General features: G+C 35.8%; 1 protein-coding gene across 2 annotated transcripts in view; it reads right to left on the bottom strand.

The window, feature by feature from the left end:
* Positions 1-22,985, bottom strand: part of sh3bp4a (SH3-domain binding protein 4a) — a 29,328-nt gene extending 6,343 nt beyond the window's left edge. Inside the window, exons 1-3 of one of the 2 annotated variants that reach the window (XM_043223456.1) lie at positions 22,834-22,985; positions 8,928-9,120; positions 6,470-8,832 (exon numbers count right to left, since the gene is read on the bottom strand). In XM_043223456.1, the coding sequence (XP_043079391.1) occupies positions 6,470-8,832; positions 8,928-9,048 (2,484 nt within the window). In that variant the 5' untranslated portion in view covers positions 9,049-9,120; positions 22,834-22,985. Of the gene's footprint in view, positions 1-6,469; positions 8,833-8,927; positions 9,124-22,833 lie in introns of both variants that reach the window. The other variant, XM_043223455.1, reaches the window with a different exon arrangement.
* Positions 22,986-24,272: the final 1,287 nt, after the last annotated feature.

The raw sequence follows: 24,272 nt of genomic DNA, 5'->3' as shown, positions 1-24,272 counted from the left end.
CAGACTTCAGATGACAAGCTCATCAAGATGCTGCAATATACAAACGGGAAGATGATTGGATTTGGGATGGTGTCGTTACGCAGGTAAACATCAGAGGTGAAATTCAAAGGTTCATAACGCTAAAGAAATGAGAGTAGGAAAATGAAAATATGTATATCCTCACAAAATAAAATAACATCGTAATACAAAAATAAGGTATAATTTACATATTTTAAAATTCATACATTGTGAATTGTATACATATAAAAATCGCATATGCTATATGCGCAAAGGTTGGGTGACGTTGCTGTGCTGTGTGGTAATGGAAACGTATAGTTTGCACATGCATCGTGGTTTAAAAACTAAGGGATTTAGATCTGTTGAATCAGTCAGTATTGCATGCAAACAGTATTGAAAGAAATATCATTTTGCTATATGCGTGTTGTGTTAGGCATGCGCACATGCAGAGTATTGAAGACAGTTATTTTTGCCGCTTTATAGGACCTGAATGGTAAAATATACACACATGTATGTATCAAAATGCCTGTCTTTGCAAATGTCCTTGTAAAAACTGTTATTTATGTCTTGGAAGAAAAGCAGCTGAGAAAAAAATAACATGCACGGCAGTATATTTAATCCTTGCAGCTCTTAAAGTGACAGCAGTCTAATATTCCTGCTGCCTTTTATTGATGTTAAACAACAAAAAAAGAGCACATTCAGGGCTTTTCAGAAATACCAAATGATGCTGAATGTTTCACCATGACCACTCCCTCTTCTTGTTCTTCAAACATGTCTGAAATTAATTTAGTGACTTAACTGGTGGAAATAGAATATTTTCTACTTATCATTTATCATCAAAATTGTTAAATTGTGTGTCATAAAAAAAAAAACATCTCAGAAAAATGTTATGGGTTTTTCAAATCAAAATATGACTTTCTAAAGAATTGAGTCCAGATGTTGGACATAGCATAACTTCTAAATAAAATATAATTTTAGATTTTTTTGACATTATTTTTAATCCTCTAAACAATCAACAAGACATTAAAAAAAGTTACTTACTACACATACTTACGATTACCTATAATGCACTAAAATGTCTATCACTGTATATGGAATAGCATACAATTATTACTTCTGTCATAAAAACATCTGTTTGCATGCGGTGTAGAGCATTTTTGTATTCCAGTGTGTGCAGAATATCAGTGCAAAGTATGCTAGCATGCTAACCCAGACATATTTAGCTATGTTTGCAAACTCACTTTAAAAGCCTCAAGGACTTGGCTGGACTTCTCACAGGCTTGTTCTGTCAGATTTAATCACAAACTACATCTGATAAGAATCCCCAGTTCAGTTTCATGAATGAAAACGCCACGTCAATGACTGAAGTAGCCTTTAAGTTCTGAGAGAAACTCACTATAAGGCGACAGACCGATCCTCTGGGTTTCAGGCCTGAAAGTGGCATTGAAACCAATTTCAGGTTTTACAGGAAAGTTCCAATCACTAAGAAAAACCCATTAAGGGTGTCGGAATAGCAGCTGAATGGTTGGAGTATAAGAGACATGCTCTCAAATGGGATTGCAGCGCCGTTCGCCCCCGGCACAATATCGTCCACTTTCCCCGGAGACAACATGACGGGAATGATGGACAGGTGAAATTGACCTGTGAGCTTAAGAGCGGTGGCATCTCGTTTTCTACAGTTTAGATACCTGCTGTGGCATCCTGCTTTTCGGTAGTTTAGCGAGAGATGGGAAGCAAAAAAGACAGAAAGAAAAGAAACAGTAGGGGGGAAGGCAAGCTGATGAGTGGGAGGAAGACGAAAGATTTTCTTTCTTGGTTGTAAAACTGCATAAAATGAACCCGCCAAGGATTTTCTATCTCTCTAGTGACAAGAATAATGAGCAGAGTTTTTATTTTCTAGTTGAAAGGCTTTTTTCTTGTGCTGGAGAATGTATAATATCAGATTTGTTCTGCATTCTGGCCAGCATATTACAGGAATAGTTCATCCAAAAAATGACAATTCATCACTTAGTCAGCCTTAATGTCGTTCTGTATGACTTATTTTCTTTTGGGGAGCACAAAAGGAGATATGTATTTTCTGCATAATAAAAGTAAATGGTGACCACAGCAGTCAAGCAAGAATTTTAAGCCAAGAACAAATAATGTATAACATCATATTTAATATTAAAAATCGGATTAAAAATCTAATTTACGATTATTCATCTGATTTTTGGAAATGTTAGGTTACCATAATGTTAAATTAATATAATCTCTAATTAATACATAATATAATCTGCTAAATTTTCAACAGTGATCCCAATTTTTTATTTTTGTATTTTCTACAGATATTTAGTAACACTTCACAATAAGGTGCCATAAATTAAAATATATTTCTTGTTCTCAGTTAATGTTTGACTTCATCATTTACAAGTACATTCATAAAACATTGTACTGGTTAAACATTATTTAATGGACCTAAGATAACATTACCAAACATTTAAAAGTTATAATTTTATTAACAAACAAACGAACATTAGCATAGATTAATAACTTCTGTAACAATCAGCATTAACTAACTTTAAATAGGTATATAATAAGGTCCCATACCTTACTGTAAAGTGTCACTGTAATCTCTATTACTTCTCAATTTTTTTAGGTCTAGAAAAACTATTTAAAAATCCCTGATATTTTAGTTATAGTGAACTCAATCATTTCATATAATAATATAATATTTGCAACCAACTCCCTCCCAATAACTTTCATTTCAGGGAGTGATGGTATGATATCTTAAACTTTCAATTACCAAGTGATCAATCACAGCATTTATCATGCAGTGGAAACTAATCATAGCTGCTGGATTTATACTGGCCTCCCTTGGCATCCTCCCATCACCTGGTTTCCCCCATCATCAGATAGATTATACCTGCCAAGATTCACCGCTGGCACCACAAGACACCAGATCAGACAGCCCTGACTCAGAGCTGTGAGGTAAACGTGGCTTGTTGTCTGGAGGGTTAAGGAATAAATTGACGGCAAATGTCTGCTGTCAGAACTCACTGTGCAGAGGGAAAAAAGTAACTGTAGAAAATGAATGACCTCCATCAACAAAACCGGCCTGATCTCAGTTGTGAGATGTTATTTATTACGGAAGGGCTCTGGTGAATTTTAGCAATAACGCCCAATTGATTTTGATTTATTCATGCTGTAGAGTGGTTAGCATAAGTCATAAGTCTTGAAATACAATTCTGAAAAGATTACTGTGGTGAATACTAATTGGACATGCTAACACATTAGAGCTGTGAGAATGAGAACAGCTCATACTTATTTGACAAGAGCAACTCAAGCTTGTATGCTAGTGTTTAGAAATACAATTAAATTTGCTAGATGTTAACAAATCTGAACATAAGCATCTAGCTAAAAAAGGCCATTGGTTTACAATATAACTTAGACAAGTACACATTTATAGCATCTATTTAGCTAAAACTCCTAAAATGTGGCTACATTAATTTTCATTATTCTGAAAGGCTTCTAAAAAGAACTTAAACTAGACGCTAATCAAATCCTGCTAGAGATGTGTGTAGCCTATACGTGTATGAATCTAACACAGCTTCAGTGTCCGTATTTAAACATTCTGTGATCTAGCTTTAATTTAATATTTCATTAATAATCAATATTTCTTAACGTTGAAGTTTGTAAGCTCTTTCTTTTGTATTTCAAGTAAAAAAGCATCCAAAGATGTATGGGTTCATAAATGGGCTCATTGCTGATGTGGTTTAAACCTACTATCGTTTAGAATCCACAAATTCTAAACCAGCATACTATTCAGAAAAGATAGTATGCGAATTAGAATGCAAGTAGGTGAGAGAGAGAGAGTGTAAAGTCTCAGCTTTTCCCTTTGAAACTCAATACTGCTGAACAATACTGCTGAATACAGTAGCAGCCACATAAAGTGTCAATATACAACTTCCACTTACAATAATGACTGTAAAATGAGTCAAAAGTGCTGCGGTTGTGATTGAAGAGTCACAGAAAAATAATCTAATTTTAACTATGCTACCAGAGGGCAGGGAGAGGTGAAGGTCATGTTTCACATTGATTTCTAAAGAAGCATGTAAAATGTGTCCCACCACACCATGGCTATTTGAGAAAAATGTCAGGGCTCAGACAGTCCTCAGGCAAAATCTGTTGGAAATCTCTTATAAATGCATTATTTAACCCCTTAGGGGCAGAGACGGCCAGCTTAAACCAGACAGAAAAAAGACGCAGCTTTCTGTCAGCATATTGAGATAAAATAAACCTAATCGATTTTAGAAATACCTAGGGATTAGAATGCTCTTCAGTAATTTCAATACAACAAAATATAAATAATCTATCTACCAATAAAATGCATTGGCTATGCAACTATAGTGACATTTACACAAAAGAAGCCACTGCAAACCCAAAAAAAGTGGCTCACTGTTAGCTGGCGATAACCCCAGTTCTGCCCACTGCAAATATTTAAACCAAGCACATTAAAATGGCTCAGTTTAGCTTGTTTTCATTGCTAGCCTGCTGGCCTTGGAGTGCCCCCATGCTGTTTGGTTTTATTTTAGAAGTGTTTAGATATGGCTGAGGCAGCTGCCAAGCTCTTTCAGTCTTTGGAAGGTTCCTGAATGCCTAGTCAACCACCTAGCTTTGAAAATGCAGTACTTGCTGAGTAAAGGTGGCAAGCTGCCATTTATGACTTGATAAAACTTAGCTTAATAGGAAAAGTCATATATTTATGGATTCGGGCTAAGCACTTTTGCGTGTATGGAATGCTAACTATAAATGAGGATTCTGAGGCAGCATACAGAATTGTTAAATCACAATACAGATGGGCATTAGCTTGAAAGACCTATAAATTGCTATGCTAAGCTTAATAGCTGGCCTGTCAGACTTAACGCAGAGCAAAATTTCTTCCATCTCATTGTCTGCACAACTCAAAATGTCACCAGGCTCAGAAGCATCGGGCGTAATTGCCAAACTCAAAAAGACAAATTGCTAAATAATAGCAAGAGCGAGGCAAGGAAAGGCCGGTGTCCATCAGGGACTACAGGCTGCAATTTCAAAATCGATTCACTCCCACAAAAGACAAGCAGCTATCCTATGACGTCATGCCTTGGGAATAATAGCCTCATCTCTACTTGATGAATGTGTCAGCAATTGAAGCACGGCTGGGAAACAATGATGAAGCTCCCTCTCAGCAAGGAGAAATATACAGAAACACAGTGAAAGAGATGAGAATGATTGCTAAGGTGTTACGCCCTGTAACAGACGCTTACCACCCACTCAAGTCTTGAATAATTTAAATTGAACAAAAGCTCTGACTGTTGTGAAAGGAGATAAAACAACGATTCCAGTCAGGAATATATCATTTTAGCACAGAGGTCAGGGAATAGTCACTTTAAAAAATAGGACTTTAAAAAATACCCAGCATTGTAGCAAAAATGGCATTTGTATTGTTTATCCAAGATAAGATGCTAAAGCTAACGTTTTCCTAAAGATAAGACTGGAATTACTATATCTATCCTCTCTCTTGCTCTCCGACCTAAACAAGTGATAACACATATCTTTCTACATGCACCGTCTCCTCAGATCTGCAAGCCCTGAGCTGACAGAAGTGGGGCGCTAACCTGTTTACTTATAAATGGGATATCGGTCAATGCTAGTAAAAAGAGTATGTAAGGTAGATATAGCTACACTCTCAATATTCCCTGCTGTGCTTTTCCTCTATTCAGTGTTCTTATCCAATACTGTGTTTCTGTCAACAACAGTGAAGTAGATCACCCAAAATATCACCCATTCATGTCATTCCAATCAAGTGTAACTTTTCTTTTCAATATAATAAAAGTGAGCTGGCTGAATCATTTCATATCATAAAAGCTTTACATATGCAGTCATGTAAAGCCATACAATACCTTTGTGTAAAGACCAGTGAAAATTTTTAATTCAAATTTAAGAAAGCTATAAAGATTTGGAATGACATGGCAAAAATGGTGAGTGAAAGATGACAGAATTTTCATTTTTTAGATCAGCTAATTCTTTAAAGACTCCAAAGAGTTTATATTGCTGGACATTGTGTAGATCAAATAGGCAGCTTGTACATTACTGGACATCCTGTGCCCATGATAAAAAACGAATACAAGCACAATCTTTCTTTCAGTCAGAATTCGAGCGAGCCAAGCAGGGTTCTGGCTGCTGTACTTGCAGGTTTCCACAGCTGTACAGATAAGGAAGGCTGCAGAGAGAAGCTAAGTGCACTCTCATCAGAATTAGCCCCAAGCATTAATAAGAGAAAACGCAGATAAGCAGGACTGCATAAAAACGGGTTTAAATCAAATACTTTGTGGACAAATTTCTAATAGTTATCCATTTAGGACAGGGACATCTACTGCATTCAAAAAGCGAACACAACCACAACAGATTTCAAACTATGCAGCTCAGACAAATCAACACACACACAGAAGCATACCGTCATAAGTTCCTTCTGAAAAGATTTTTTCTCCTTGGTTTCCATGTTGAGGCAATCTTCCTTTAGTTTCTCCAGCACTGAGGCAACCCTCTCTGGCTCACTATCCAGCTCTGCTCTGCAAAAATATGTCAAAGGAAGATTCACATAGCCCAGAGCATCAGCAAATGCTCTCCAGTTTCCCAGATTTTCCATAAGTATTGTCCTCACAGAGGCGTAAATGTAAGTGAGAAACTTGCAGGGCTTCAGAATTTGTTCCATCAGCATTGTGGTTGTAAGATCTGGCCCACAAAAGTAAATAGGCTTGACCTTTCCCAAGACAAGCACATTTTTTACATGTACAAGCCCAATCTTTCCCTGATAGTATCCAATGTACCACTCTTTGGTCCATAGTTGTCCTTTGAGTTTGATCTTCTCCTCACTGAGTAGGGCAATAATATCACCTTTTTTATATTCCAGCAAGTATTGATTCTTGGTCTGTCTGATAACTGTTTTGATCAGTTTACCAAATTTTAGGTTGGTAATGCAGCGCTCTTGAAACTGTGGGTATTTGGTGGTGATGGCCAGAGGAGACAAAATTATTTTATCAACTTCCTTTTTCTTTAAAAATCGTCTCTGGACGTTGTTTCGTATCCCGGTTTTAGGTGGTGGCTGTGGTGTCTGAACACAAAATTGTGCAAGGATGCAATCCTGATCATCTTTTACCTGGACTCGCAACGTGAAGTCAGAAATCTCATCTGCATTCCGAGACGTAATCATGTAGATGAGCCGACTCACCTTGCCTAGTTTGATCTGAAACCCACGAACAACCCTAGCCTGATCATTTGCCTTGACCTCATAATTTGACATGTTGGAGTACATGCCTATCTGCAAGTCCTGCGGTCTGCCAAGAATAAATTGGTGCTTCCCCCACAGTTGTAGGGCAACAGGAGGGGCAGACTTTGCTTGTTTCCCAACTTCACTAACTAAAAGAGTCTTGGGGGCACAGTCATGGCCAAAAAGGGCCACCACAGTCTTAAAAGAAGGATGAATGTGTTTGGGCCCGTAGAGACCCAGTGTAACTTTCTTCATCATATGATCCCAAACAGTTGAATTGAAGGAAATATGTTGGGTCTGGACAATAACTGCTACATACATGCAGGGCTCCAAGTTGTCCAGCTGAACCTGAATTGTATCACCATAAATGTAAGCATGTGGAACAGGGGTGTAAGGACCCTCTTTGCAGTCACTTCTGACACACAAAACCTCTGCCATCTGACTTTCTGTCCTAGTTGCAACAGATACCTTCATCTCTAAGGTAATGAATGATTTTATCTCCATGTTGCTCAGTTTGATTTCAACCACTGGACTGACAGTCGAGCATCTGTCACTGTTTAGCTCCAAGGGAGGATCTAGTAGAGCCTTCATAGAAATTTGCTGAGTGTCTCCCACTGCAACATGGCCTTCAGGAACATGAATACTGATATTCGTATCTGGTAGCTGGACTGCCCCTCCACAGCTGTCCAATTTGCAAACAATGTTGGTCTCTACTGGTTGTGTTTGACCCCAGCCAGGGTTCTGCCCAAGGGACTCAAGGTCATGGCAAGATCGTGCCAACTTTCGGTGGTTAAGCCATGCTGTCCTAAAGTCCTCTCTGTTCTGAAATTGCTCCGGTGAGGGAGCTTTAAGCCCTGTAAAAAACCCTGATGAAGGCAATGGAGGACTTGACTGAGATTGTAAAATAGATAACTCTGATAAACTGTAAGATCTCTTGCTTGGAAAAAAGGGATTGTCCTTTCGAAGCATCTGCAAAGCTTCAAAATCAGCGCTGGTGGATGTTCCATCAAAGATACAGTTGCTGTACCCTTTTGTGCTGCTGGTGGTGGAGATGGGGGCTGAAGGCAAGTCAAAAAAAAGCAAATCCATGCTGTTGCATTGGTTCGCCTTTTCATTGCTGTTCTGATCAAGAACATCATCAATGGACCCATTAAGGAATGGGTTGGTTGAGGAGAGCATGGAGAAGGGGTTGTTATTGTCATAAGGCAGGGAGGGCTTCAGCGACACTCCAGTCCACTCTCCCAGCAGGTCCAGCTCTTTTGCTCCCTCTTCTGAGCAGTCACCAAGATTGTCAATCATCCCACTGTCACTAAGAGATGAGTTTCTGTAGTTGATCGGCTGGACGTACGTCGAAGGGATGTATCCCATTTCTCGGTTGTTGTGGGCGTACCACCATTCCCCACCAGACGTGTCCAGCACATAGAGGTGATCCCCTTTGGAGAACTTTAGAGTGGTAAAACTGGATGGAGAGTAATCCTTAATGGCGACCACTTCCCGTGCAGTTCCAAACGATGTTGAGGGGGCCAAACGCAAGGCACTGGGAGAAGGCACTGTAGAGACAAACATATTAATAATAATTGCTGATTTGTAATGAACATGGAACAACCAAATCAAATGGAGTGTGCTTGCAGTACAATAAACTGACCTTTGACATCTATGAGACTCGCCTCAGTCACTCCTTCATCAAGGTCAATAAGAGTGCCCTCTGATTTACATCTAGGGAGCACATTGTTATTGTTGGTTACTCTGATCCTATGGGCGGCCATCTTGGATTGGTTATGCTATTTCACCATAGCTCCAAATCTGACAATCAAACACTGGCAGTTTTCCATTTTTTGCTGCTGGGAAAACAAAAAGGACAGGGACAGTCTTGATTAACTTTGTGTGGAAGGACAAATGCTTGATGCACTGAGAATAATGTGACATGCTGCAATCAGATTATTGGATCATTAAGGCAAAACTCTTCAGAGAGATTGTAGCTAGGGATTAGTGTTGTATAGCTAAAGGGACAAATTGGGACAAGATGCAACTCAAATGTACTGCATGAGATTAAGAGTTCTTTAAAGTTGATTACTTTCAACCTGTCTTGGAAGTGATTTATGCATTGTTGTCTATATAGAAGTTAAGTCAGAAAATGTTCGCTTAGAAGTCAAGAAAAGTTATTTCCAAATGCTGGTGAATTCTGAACATCTCAAGTATGAATAATGCTCTTTGTTCATTTTATAGCATTAATTTTTGTTGAAGCTAAGTTTAACTGAAAGAATATATGTCCAAAGTTATGGAAATTATGGAAAATATCTATATTACTATAATCAATAAGGCATCTTCGGCCATATCGGGGTGCCATCATCTTCTGAATTGACCATGTATTCTATATATCCATCTATGACCTTCACTTCAACTTCAAAACCAAATTTACTTAATGCACATTCCTGGTCTTCTTGTGCATGCTGCTTCAAACAATAAAAACACCATCAAAGTCCTATCAAAATTTAATGCCTTTCTGAGACATTTATTTTTAGCTGCTGTCACTAATCCCCTTTTTCCCACATTTGTTTTCATCTTGAATATGCTTCAGTAAAATACACTACAATTTACTTCTCCACAAAAAGGCATTTACTGTAGCTTTAAAGCTGAATAAAGCTTTATGGATCAGTGCTAGTACACAGTGTGCACATTTACTTTAGACTGAAAGTCACAATACCACAAACAAGATAATAAAAGTGCCATTTACAAAATGAATAAATCTAAGGTATCTCTCCCTGCTGGAAACAACAACAATGTAAAATGTGCTTCTAATTTATAGACCTAATATCTGGATGAAACTGTCTTTTATCATGGTTAGAGCGTTTGATTTGCCGGGTCCTAAAAGAAAGATATCAAAGCCTATCAAAGGACACCTTGAACTAAAAATTACATGCATATGGTGCAGCAGGGGTTCCATCAATTAAACAAACTAAAACACCCGCTGGGTGATGAACATGAATAAATACCATCCTAAAAGTGAATATATTACTTTTTGTGTCAGCGTGGTTCCAACTACTTTTTGCTAACTCCTGTAGCGGTTTATGAAATGATCAATTTCTGCACCTTGTTGTGGATTTGAGGTGCTATTTTTTCTGTTTTGATTTATGCACTCTTAACGTAAGCAACAGTTTGGCTTTGGGGGGGGAGGAAACAGACTCAATTTCCATGCATGATTGCCTCAACTTCTGTCTGAGACGATGAGTGCTATTAATCTGTGCTTGACGTGACAGAAATGCAAAATAACACAGAGATGTAAAACAAGCTATAATTAGTTGGACTAAATAATCACAGAAGCATGAAACGAATATCAAACGAGACCAAAGGGCCAAGTAACTCAGAGTAGCTGATAATAATTTAATTTCTACACAACAATTTACTATAGGATGCCATAAATGAGGTTTGAAATGACACGAGGGTGTCTCTGTACAGAAAAGCTGTACTTAGATGAATGCAGTGCAACATTTTGGTGAAAGTTGAAAGATGAAGGCCTTGGAAGGACCTTTCATGTCTGGTACTTAAAGGCTTGATGAACCCTTCAAAAGGAGGTAAGCATCTTTGGCATGCCTATGTTTTAAAAGCCTTTCACAAAAAAAAGACTAGTGGAAGGATTTATTCCCTTTTAAACGCCCATTTCTTTTTATCTACACTTAATAGATGCTGAAGTAGGTCAGCAATGCCACTTGACTCGGTTTCATTTAGTCCAACCCTCAAAAAAATCCTTCCTCATGCTTTTATTTTATTCATAATTCAGGCCATCAGAAGTTGGAGAAAGTGCTTTCCTGGTAAAAAAAAGAAATTGTAAAATTACAGCACTGACCTCCCTTGGCTCTATCAGCTCTCTCTCTGGAGAAGTGCTTCAAGGTCTATCATTCTTCTAACACTAGGAGCACCTAAAAAATAAGGTCTCATTTTAAACTCTATGAGACCATCACTGGCACGGTTGGATGTGTGAACGGTTGTATTAAGAGGCAGAGGAAGAGCAATTGATGGATTAGAAACCTAGAGGTTTGACAAGGATGTAATCATGGTTTCTGATAACAGCACCTGGGGCACTCCAAAGACTGAAGACTCGTGAATCCTTCCCATAATCCCTCTGTATCCCCTATCCTTTTTTCTTTAGTGTCTATTTTTACAGACTTCAGTGATAACACTATTTAGTCATTGATCTGTCAACCTCAGCTTCAAACCGTGAGTTTGCGATATCATGGCAAGTGTGATTTCACACAAGATGTTCAGATTTGAGGAACAGTTTTTCAGGAAATATCCGTTTTAGGCTTATAATCAGGTTTAGGTGTTTCTACACCCTTGTAAATCAGCTATAATTTCCTACTGATTTTAGGAATACATTTTGGGTAGGGGTAGGGATTGGGATACGTTTATATTTTTGGACAGTAATGTTCCAGAATAATGTCTTTTTTTGTCAAAATCATGATGACCGCAAAATCATTGGAAACAAACAAATGCTTTTGCATTTTTTGGTGTTAACAGGCCTCCATTTTTTACAATATACCCTGATAGCACAGATCTGGGAACAACCGAAGTCTGCAAGATGTCTGTTAAAGATCTCTTGATGTAGAAAGCATCTCCTTACAGATGTGAGTTTTACATACATTCTTAATCATAAACATCTTAAAGACATCTAATAGACATCTATTCGACATCTAAAAGGAGACATATAATAGACGTATTGCAGATGAGCAAACAACCTAAATAAAGCATCTTGGAGATGTAAATGTAGACATCAAACAGACACCTCCTAGATGTATGTGTGCTATCAGGAATGCAATGCTGTTCAAATAGCTAGCTATAAACATGCCTAATTTAACTTAGTAAAATTCTTTTCAAATCGTTGTAGTCAGAAATGTACATATTGGAAAAAAATGTACCTATTGGAACGTATTTTGTGTCTCGCTAAAAACTGCACCCGTTTATGCCATGAGACCAGGTGGAAGATAATGCCCATAATACATGTGAAATTATGTAACTTTTTTCATCAAAAACTTTTTTATAAAAATTATGACGACATCTGTTCCATTAGCAGTTCTAAAACATGCATTTTCCGCCAGCATGAGCAGAATGACATAATGCAACTCAAAACAACACTCAAAACTTCCCCAAAATAATGGTTAATGGACCCTAAACCTCGCTACTCCCATATAGCAACATCCCTGTAATATTCAGCCAAAAAGATGTTTCAAACCATCCATTGACAACATGAAACACTGGTAATCCTCGACTCTCGGGTGTCCCATAAGACATGAGAACTCTTATCTCGGATGCGGCACGTAACTCACAGAAGATGAGTGGAAAGCACTTCAAGCTGGAGGCCAGGGAATTTAGATGCTCTTAGATACATTGTTAGCTCTGCGGAAACCTCATGAGTTTAAATTCAAGCACTCCTCCTTAATCATCGTCCTTCAGACAGCTTCGTACAGATAAGGCGAAGTGCTGAATTAATTCATTCAAACAGAGCTGCATTACCGCATCCATATAAAACCAATTCTTCCGCCCTGCGTTAAAACACCTGTCATTTCAAATGAATTATTATAATTACATTTCCAAAACGTGGCATTGGGGCAATAACTGAGATAACGTGGCACATTACGGCCTGAGGTTATAAAATTTTATTATTAGTTCCAATGATGATATGAAAGAGTTTTATATTACTTTGACGAGCTAATTGGGTGAGGAAGGCGAGTGGGATTTCCGCCAACAGCTCATCACATGGTAAATATGACCACCTCGTATATAAATGACCCTTCTGCAGAGGACAAAGCAATTTCTCCCTCCACTGCCCTGCAGTCCATACTTCACCGCTGACTCTAAAACAAAAGGTTTACTCAGGTAAAGTGCAGGGGGCTGTGGGTGGAAGGTAATATTTCAAAGCACCCATAAGAGGTTAATTTCTGGAGTCCATTAAATGACCGACTTCATTTATCGTCTCTGCGTGAATAGGTCATTCGACCTGACAAGGTTCAGCTACCTCAAATGAGTCTGACATTACAAGCCTCTTTATCAAACATATTCCTCAGAGAGAGAGAGAGAGAAAGAGAAAAATCTTTTTGACTGAGGATGAGTTGAGTAAATAAACAAACAAACAAACAAAAAATTAGTAATGCTGACAATTTTTTCTGAAGTGTTATATATGTACACACACACACACACACATACACTATATGTATGTATATATATATATATATATCATAAATAATATATCACAATAATATATGATAAATAAATGTAATATACAAGCATATTTTTAATCTATACATGCATATATATATATATATATATATATATATATATATATATATATATATATATATATATGTATGTATGTATATATATATATATATATATATATATATATATATATATATATATATATATATATATATATATATGCACAATTATACAAAACAAATACAATTATATATGTAATTATGGAAGGTTGCAAGGCAAATTCAACCCTGTGCCACATGTACAAATACCACACAGTTGTCTGTGTAGAAGCATGTGCACTAATTTTATTTCTGGTGCACAGCGAGAACACATCATATTGTTGTTTCAATTACTCTCCGAATTTCATTTGCATACATGAATACTAAAAAAGAAACAATTCAAGGCCAGTGAATTGTGTTCCCAAACGTGCCTCTCCAAAGGCAGAAGAAAATGATGCCAGATTTCATTTCTATTGGGAGGTCTGGATTAGCCGAGGCTTAAACAAAGTCCTCTGTAAATGAACCGTGTTGTTTTGCGTCAGGTCGAGCCTTTCTCTCAACAAACGCTCTACATAACAATGAAGACCTGCCAGCCCCCGTCCATCTTCACAAACCAAACCAAACGGTCCGAAAAACACTTAAGGCCCGGCACGTTCAACGTGAGCCAGTGAAGATTTACCTCAGGAGTCACGCCGACTGACAGCGAGACTTTCAGGGGCGTTTAGGGGGATTACCAGGACTGAATTTGTGCTGAGTCCCCATTAATTATGAAACAATGCAACACTATTGTGCTTGAGGAAACTGATGACGATTGTGCTTTTTTAGGTTTGTTCCATTCCTCGGGGAGAAAGAACAGTCATAAGACGTGGACTGCAACGCTGCAAAAGTCATGCTTTCGGCCGCTAAAAGTCAGATTCAGGAGATCTGCTAATGATTAAAGTGTTACAGTAAGTGTATATGCCAACAATCAATGTTCAAATTTTCGCTTATATGTAAAATGTACTATGAATGCAAACTTTTCGAGCTACACAAGCTCAGTTTCTCACTTCAGGCTGTAATATATGACAAGTAGGGATGCGCAAAATCTCAATGCTATTTTTAATATAATATTAATAATCTACATTATTATAATAATTATAATGAAAAGCAATTATCAAGAAAAGAAAAATGTTTTTCATTGCAAAAGAAAATGAGATAAAATAAATAGCAATTTCATTATTTTTAGTACAATTAATATGAAATAATTCATTAATTATTTTAACATAATTTAGTAGTAATTAGTAAAAAATATAGTAATATTAATTAGATTTCTTTATTTTGCCAATTTGATTTTAAATTAAATAAAGCGTTTGCTGTTTATATTTTATTTATATTAATATATATTAATTACAATGTAATTAAAAAACATTAATATTTCAAATAAATGATTTATATTTATTTGTATATTTTACATGAATACATTTTAGTTTACATTAATAACCAATTTTACTAAATTATTAATAAAATAATTCATATGTTAACAGAAGTATGCAATTTGTGTTCTCCGTGTCCGAAAATGGTGAGTATTAGCATGTTTTCTTTTAAACAGTTAGAAGACAATATTGCGAAGAAAGTCATGCAAAGTTAACTCAATAAACTCTTGCTCAATCCCAAAAGTGGACCCAACAAAAAAAAAAATTCGCAATAGCTTACAAAGAAATAGCTAAGAAATATTTTTGCTTGTAAAACATCTACAGTATTATTTTTATCCTGTAGTCAACCTTCACAATCCACCCAGAACACGCAAAGTATACTGAACAAAACCAAACACGGGAGATGTTTACGTTTGCGCACTTCGCAGAGAGTTCGTATAGTTCCTGGCTCCTGGTAATTGGACACGAGACCATTTCAGCGCTTCAGCGAGCACGTAATCATTTATTTTCTGAGTTTTCACGAGTGTGTGCTTGTGTTTGGGAGAGAGTGAAGTCCTTGGTGGAAGGAGAAACCCTGCAGAGACTAACCAGAGCAAAACCATGGAGTCAAACCTAATTATTACAGCACACACACACACACACACACACACACACTTCTCTGGAGACCAGTGCTGACAGGAAGCCAGCATCCCAGCACATTCATCATTTAACATGTTCATGGAGCAATGGAATCATATTTTACATTACACACCAAATGTGGCCTGAAATTAAATAAAACCTGAAGCGCAGGATGTGTGTATGTGTGTGTGTGTGTGTGTGTGTGTGTGTGTGTGTGTTGTTTTGTGTTTGGTTACTGGGGTGGTGGCGTTTTCACTTCAGAGGTCTTGCATCACTCAACCGTGCAGATATTCCTCAACATTTCATGATGCAACCACTGTTTCTAATGAGAAAATATCAGGTGTTTAATGCCGTGATAAAAATGAAAATAATTAGCACTTTGATTCATTAAAGCAAAGTTCCTTTGTATTTTTATATTATATAGTTTTAGAGTGTATTTTGGTAATATTATTATTATTAAGTGTTATTTTGTATATATGATTAATATATTTTTGTAACATTTTACATTAGCAGAGAATATTACTAAATGATTTATAACTATTTTACAAAAAAAGTAGTAATAATGAATGGAAAATGTATTTTATTTTATTTATATTATTTCATATTTAATGGTAACATATTGCTAAAATATTATCAATATTAATATTTTAGTAATAAAATTAGAAATTGCAATATAACATTACATTTACAAATAATTCAGTAATAACTGATTGATTATTTATAATGTTTACATATTGTATTTTTCTGTATAATATATTTTAAATATATAATATAATAGTATTAAATTGGAATTATATATATATATATATATATATATATATATATAAATAAATAAAATATAATTTTAATAGTACATTATTGGCAATATTTTATTATTCTGCAATAATTTATTATTATTGACTGTGAAATTATGTAAGAATACTTCTTCATTAATATGACTGCATATATACAATAGTATTAATATATCATATATTCATATGTAATATTATTAATTATTAAATATATGCAATTGTTATAATATTCTACATTAATATTGTATTTACATTATGTATAATAAATTATGTAACAAATATACATATATATATATATATATATATATATATATATATATATATATATATATATATATACATTAATATTTTATATTAATTATTTACAACAAAATAATAATATAATAATAATAATATAGTAGAAGTATGTAATTTTTTTTGTCCAAAATACTTGATTTATTGAATAATAACTATGCAGTTGCAGTTCTGTGAGCGTTCATTATCATAGCTAATAGCCCCACTGACAACTAAAAAGAATAAAACTGGAAGATTCATCAAAACCACGCAGCAACGGGAACCAGAAGTGACAAAGCTAATGAATTGGCCATCTGCACTTCTAGATATCAGCCGTTTAGAAACCTCCAACAGTCGGCCACAAATGTGGACGTTTAAACTCTGCACGGTGTCTCAGGGAGTCCCTGATGAGAAAGTCAAAAATAAATTCAGCTGATCAGTCTTGCATTAATGAAATTCGAGTTGACACTTCAATCTCTCAGTCATTCGGACAGAACCAAACGCCCGATTGGCTAAATTCCAGAACAGCGACGGCCAATCAGACTCCTCGTCTCAGATATCAGACGGCCTGCGTTTCAAATGCACGTATCGTGCGACGCATCTGCATTTCAGTCACAAAGTCTTTCTCAGATGCCAATGCATCCCTTCTGGTTAGAAAACTGATGGAGGCACAAAGGACGATGGCAAGAGTTTTCGATTAAATGAAAATCATTCCGAAAAGTTCAGCATCTCTGACTTTCAAAGTTTGCTGTGACTTTATCTTTGAAACACTTGCTTGTTCTGGACAGACATTCATTCAACAGCATAAGCCTTTATTAACTAAATGAACTGCTATCAAAGCATTAAAATAACGTTACTTTCTTTTTCTCCTTACAAAAGTGTGAAAGAACCAATGTCTTATAAATTAGTTTAAAGGGCAAATCTCTCAAATCCTGTCCTGATATTCATATTGAAGTTTTGAAACAGTAAATAATAATAATAAAAATTAATAATTTAAATAAACATTTAGTTATAAATATTTATATATATTGCAATTTATTTAAATAATATATTAATATGAATAATATAAATAATATAAATATCGCCATTATTTTTAAATAATTATTTTATTTCATTTATTAGATAATAATGTTGGTGAATATAATTAACATGTAAAATAAATGCACATTAAATACATATGAATTATATTTCTATAAATACATCTGTGTATTTTACATTAATATTTGCTAATGCAATATCACTTAATTGCTTTATTTATAACTATTTACCAAATAAAATAAATAAATCATTTTAGTCTTTTTTTACATTTAATATACTTACTCTATATATATTTAATAATTGTCCTAAAGATGCTAATTATTTGAGATATTAAATTATAGCACCTAATAGCCACCAAACACAATAAAAAAAGCATCAATTAAAAGTTTTAAAAAAAATTAAAACAAAAACCTTGTCCAAAACATCTCAACTGAGCGAAAAAAAACAACTAAAATTAATTTTATTTTGCATATAAGTAGATTCGGGAAGGCTCATGCATTTCGTCCCGGACGACGGCTCTGTTTACAGCAACAGGAAGAGGCCAAACTATGACAGGAAGTGCACTGGAGAGACACAGAGTGAAGGAGAAACAGCGAGAGGAAAAGAGAAAAAGAAAGAGAGGAAATGCTTTTCTGATGAGTAGCTGGCGTCCCTGCCGTCTCCTCCTCCTGCTGTTCAGTGGATCCCAAACCCTCCAGCTGGAAATCGGCTGCCACCGACTGGAATTTAATATCATTCCTCCGCTGATAGAACATAAACAGCACAAGAATCTCACTCATAACCCCCGAGCTTCCTCTGGGCCAAATACAGGAAGTAGAAACGTTAAAGAACGCAGACAAACTACAGACGGCAAGCACATGTCAGTCAGCTGAAGCAGGGATGGAGGTGAAGATGCGTCTATTTTACACGCAACAAACCCAGAACAACAACAATTCGGTCCCGTTTCATCCCAAACTATTTAGAAGTATGTCGCTTTAAATATAGTAACTTTTCATAGTAATATATAAATTAGTATTAATAGTGCTGGCCAATGATTAATCGCATCCAGAGTAAAGGTTTGTGTACATGATGTGTGTGTGAACTGTAGCTTTATTATGTATTTATAAATACACACAAATTCATGTAAAAATTTAAATTATATAAATATCTACATTTTTTTTTTTTTTTTTTTTTATTTAAATGTTTTTATTATATATATATATATATATATATATATATATATATATATATATATATATATATATATATATATATATATAAACACCTCATTATTGTAATTTTTATTAAATAGTCTGCTTAAATTATTAAACTACACATTTACACAACTCACAATTTAAAATCAATAATCAATAATGTCATGAAAAGGTCACAGAGCCCTGGTTGAAGGCTTAAGGATTGAAAAAATATCTATGCAACATAAATATACTTTTTTTTACCTCATTCTTGCACATTATTTAATAAATCAGCACAAATTATGCATATACAACACAATATATATTTCACAATTTAATCTGAAATAAATTAATATTAATACATTTATAAATAAAATTTTCTAAATAAATAAATTAATAAAGAATTTATTAAAATGTATAAAAAACTAGGATTTTAAATATTTAAAAAATTATGATATGGATTTTTGAAGAAAACATGTTTAATTGTCTTGAAAATAATATTAAATAAAAAAAAATATATATATATATATATATATATATATATATATATATATATATATATATATATATATATATATGTCCAGCTAAATGCTATCTATTTAATTTGATATTAGCCAAAATAAAATAAATAAAGTTCTCAACTCAACCTCGTGCTTAAACCTGAACTCAAATGAACCGAGATGGCTAGTTTATATATAAACACATCTGCGGTCGATGAATCATCAGGAATCAGAGGGTTAGACAACAGGCTTAAATTCGAGCCCCAGACTGTTGAGCGTCTCATGTTTGAGTCCCGAAAAACAAACCGCCCAGGTCTTGGTCCTGATCCCAGCTAAAGACACCCACTGATACCATCAACAATACGCTCCCTCATCCCGACGCACAGAAAAAGCAAAAGAGAGTATATAATTCTAGGTTCTCCGGGGTAATGCTTACCCTTAGCCGAACCGAAACTAGCGGCTTTCTTTAAATATAGTATCAAAACGCGAACCGTCTATAACAGTCATTCATACTGGAAGAGCTACGGGAATGGAAAGGCCAGTTGGATGCGAGTCGAACTAGATCAGGCCTGCTTGCCTCGGGATAAATGCCGTAAAGCCACAATTTACTTACAACGTAATCTCTCTTGATGGCCAACTCTGAAACATTAAATCCTCGTAAAACGATCTGCCATTTTATGCCCTGGCTTTTATTTTCACAGTCGGCTGCCATCTGACTGGAGGGGGATTTTAACACTGCCGTTCTAAGCTGGACTGACATGGCTTTATGTACAGTGGACAAGACACAAATAATAGAAAGAGACATTTCTTTGGACGGTTCTTACGATTTGGACCATTTTGGACGACGTGTCTCACAGGACAGCATTTAAGCCATGTTTGTATTTTTTTATCTCGTTGTGGTTTTACAGTTTGTGTATATGGATTTTTATTACTTTGAACAATTTTAGTGGCGATTCTTAAATTATCATGAGTTTTTTTGCTGTCCATTTCAGATGGACAAATTGGGACAAAGTCAATTGTTTTCCCTTTCTGAACAAGACGTCATTTATTTGAGTTATTCACACATTTTTAGTGTTGGTATTAACGTGCTGTGCTGGTCGTGTTAAAGTGCGATATGGACAGTTTTGGACAATGTGTCTCTTTGGATAATGTTCTTGTTAACTGTAGCTATTTTATTGTCATTTTAAATTTTATTGTAAATTTGTGGATATATTTTTTTCTTTGCTACTTTTTTTTTTTTTTTTTTGCGGCTATTCTTAAATCTGACTTAAAGGTATCCATTTATTTTTTTTGCTGTTCATTTCAACTGATTTTGGACAATATTTATATCTCTTTCTGAATATCACGTGACTTCATTTGTGGGTTTTTTTTTTGCTTTTTTATTAGCCTGATGCGCTAATAAAATGTTATCGTTCATCAATAAATTATATATATAAAATAATAATAATAATTTATAGAGACTACAACCGTATACATTTTAGATCCGTGATTTAGAAAAACGTGTCTTGCATTTTTATTACTATTTATTATTACTATTATTTTTTGCGCTTTTAAAAATTTTGCAATTCCCTACTTTTAGTATTTTAAGCGGTAATTCAACGAGTGTAGGTTGTCGTTAGATGTATAAAACTTAAACGTTCATTTTGTACAATGCATAATTGTTTTTTTCCAAACAGAATTGGCAAAAAGTCAATACTTTTTTGTTATGTTACGTTATATGTACACATTCCAGATGGATAACTTTTGGTTTAGGAGTTGCGTTTTTCTTAGTTTTTTTCGTAATTAAACATATCATTTTAGTTTTTCGCGCGTTTTAAACTTTTCTTTATTGCTTCTTACTTTGTTGCACCTTGCTTTTTACGTATTTTTACATTTTTGTTATCGAAGCGTCAAATTAAAAACTCTTTTCACACAAACGCTCTCTAATAAATATGTCCAGTCGGGATCAGGTAAGGCAGCAAAGCAAACCAATTAGCATTCATTAGACTCAGTTCATAAAAGCACATATACATTACGTATATACATGACTATAAACCTCTTGTTATGAGATACCAACATAACTTCTGTTATCCTGCGTATCGCACAAAAGCTATTGGTTTTACTGAAGACTTACGTTATAAATCAGCACATATAAAGCGAATAAATTCTAGTGAGAGAGTCTTAACGCGTAACTTTTGAAGCCTCAAGGCTATGCTTGACGAAGTCCGTTGTAACAATGTTACTGTACGAGTGACTTTTGTTTGTTTTCACGAACCAAAAAAGAACAATTTATTCCCTGGTTGTGGACGGCAGACTGTTAGCTTGTATCGGACCTGCAAATGTTTCCAAAACCAACAAATGTAGTTTCTCTGCAAACAAGCTCGTGAAAAGAAGATACAGACAAAAAGCGCACACACACACACACACACACACCGATCTAAAGTAGCAGCAAGCCATTTGTTCTGCGAGCCATGAATATTTAATACGAGACGTAACTTGAAAATAAATTGTTAATATAGGAGCTGGGGAGCTTAGGTCTTGTAGAAAGAAAAAAAGACGAGGCTGAGTTATGCCACAGGTCAGTCCTGTTCCATTCAAAGTCTGAAAGGAATGTGGGAAGGGGAGGGAGGAAAACGAGAGGGGATAGGAGGCTGGGAATGGGAGCCCGAGAGGGAGGGGGATGTATAGGATGTCCTCACCACTAGAAATGACCACCGGGGTGGTCGTGACTATCACTGATAACCACGGTAACTAATAACCCAACTGTCAGGCAACAACTATTGATTCTTAAAGGAACTGTACCAACGGTAACCATAGCGATAACCACAAATTAGCTACTGTAACCAAATTTACCAAAAAAACTGTTTGCTAAGAAACAGCTAGCTAGTTTTACAAACAATTACAAAGAAGCAGCAAATGACACGCTTCATTTAATGTACAGTTTTGAAGTAGGATAACTGGTTAAAAAAGCACTACTGCAATCATCGTTTTAATCATATTTTTTTTCACACTGCATATTAATTTTTCGATATAGCGGTTATTATGCCGTTATTACGGTATTTTGCAAAACGTGTACATTTATAACGCTTTTTGGTATAACTTAAAAAACACGTTCGAAGAAGTCGATGTCAATTGTCAAAAAAAAGAAATACGCGTATTTTAGGTAGTGTTTATAAACATCCAATTCAGCTTTGTGTATAATAAGTTCATTCAATCGATAATTACTACATATTAAAACATTTGTGCCATTTTAAGCATGCACACATAATTGACGCCGCCTTAATAATCCGCCCGTTAATAAGTTTATGCGTTTAAAATGTGCATAAACCTGGCACACGTTCAACTTCAGGTTTGCGAAAGCATCCGAAACGTTCCAAGAAACGCATGTTCAACGTAACACCGAGCGCGGAGACAGTAACGCAAACATTTCGGAGCTTTCAAAATATAATCCGAATCAATTGAAAAGCAGCCGAGAGGATTAACGGGCAGACACAAAAGCGCAACGGCGGCATAAACTCACCTCCGCGGTCCTGTTGTGTTTATCCAAAGCAGCGCGCAGTTGTAGTGTTGAGTTGGGCACTTCACTTTATGCTCCTTTGTGGCTCTTGGGCAAACGAGTCTCGCATCGCATCTGGGCGGGGCCGGAGAGCCGGTGATGTCACCGGGAGGGGCGGGGATTCTGGCACGGATGGGCGGGGACTGGAATCCGTGGTTCGCCATCTGTCACCGCGGGCCCTCAAGGAAAATCACTTTTCCCCTGGCGTCTAGTTTGCCTGATCAATTATTAATTTCTCTGAGTGATGATGCGGATGATATCCATTCTGTCCCCTGCATCAAGCTTTCCATCACTTTCGTACTTATACTCCTAAAGAACAGACTGCGATACATCATTTTTAGTATAACGTCATTTTGAGCATTAAGCATATTAATGGCTCGTTTTAGTGGGCGCAAAAAATGGAATTAACAAATGTAATCTGTTCATTTCCAAAATTTAAATTGCACTTATTTTGGTAGGCATGCAGTCAATATGTGGTATAGTGACGTTAACGTTGTAGGAAATAAAAGGCTTCTAAACATTTAAAATATTGACTAAATAAAGGCTGGAATATTTGAAAAAGGGTTCGTTTGTTATGTTTTCTTGCAAAGAACCAGAAAAGGTGAAGCAGGATAAAGCATTATTAAATAGACCTATTTCTCTTTTTTTCTGCCAAATTAAAGTCAGCGTTTTAATAAAGTGGTGAGTTAGCATTGGACACTGTGAAGAGAACGGTACACTGTAAAAAAAAAAAAAAAAAGTTAAGCAACCTTACTATATTCTGCCAACCAGCTTCAGCTGAATTTTCAGTTTAATCTGTTTTTTACGTGTTTTAACAGTTTACATCCCACTTGGTATTTATTGTTTTAAGTCACGTGAAGTCAGCCATTTTGTTGTCATCTGACCATTAACAGGAAGTGATCTCACAAAGTGCCTGCATCCTAATGTGCATAGTGAGCAATAAACAGTATGAAGAGCTGCATATCGTAATTACTGTAATTTCCGTAACAGCTAAACACCGGAATTCCAAAAGTGCGTGAAATATTTAAAGGTGCACGCCATATATTCTTTCAAACGCAAGTTGTACACACCCGTCTGTTATCGTGGCAACATTTCCACACCCTGAAACATGATGCTGAGCGAAATGAACTGCGATTGGTCGTTTGACATGTCGGTCAAATGGCCTCATGGGCGGGCCTTGGCCAATGAGCGCTACCGGAGACCTCAGCCGTCAGTCGTACGATCGATGCGTAGCGCCTAATGAATCTGAGGTGGTCAGGTGGTGCAAGTCAAAGCTTTCAGAAAACTCCCAGTTGTAATTACGAGTACTAAGAGGACGTGAATGCTTTTTTGGCAAGTTGGTAATTACAGTAATTACGATACGGGGTGAATGCACCTTAAGTTAGAAGGTAAACAAAAACGCA

Source organism: Puntigrus tetrazona, chromosome 22 (assembly GCF_018831695.1).
Source record: "Puntigrus tetrazona isolate hp1 chromosome 22, ASM1883169v1, whole genome shotgun sequence".
NCBI lineage: Eukaryota > Metazoa > Chordata > Actinopteri > Cypriniformes > Cyprinidae > Puntigrus > Puntigrus tetrazona.
This window is presented reverse-complemented; position numbering and strand designations above follow the sequence as displayed.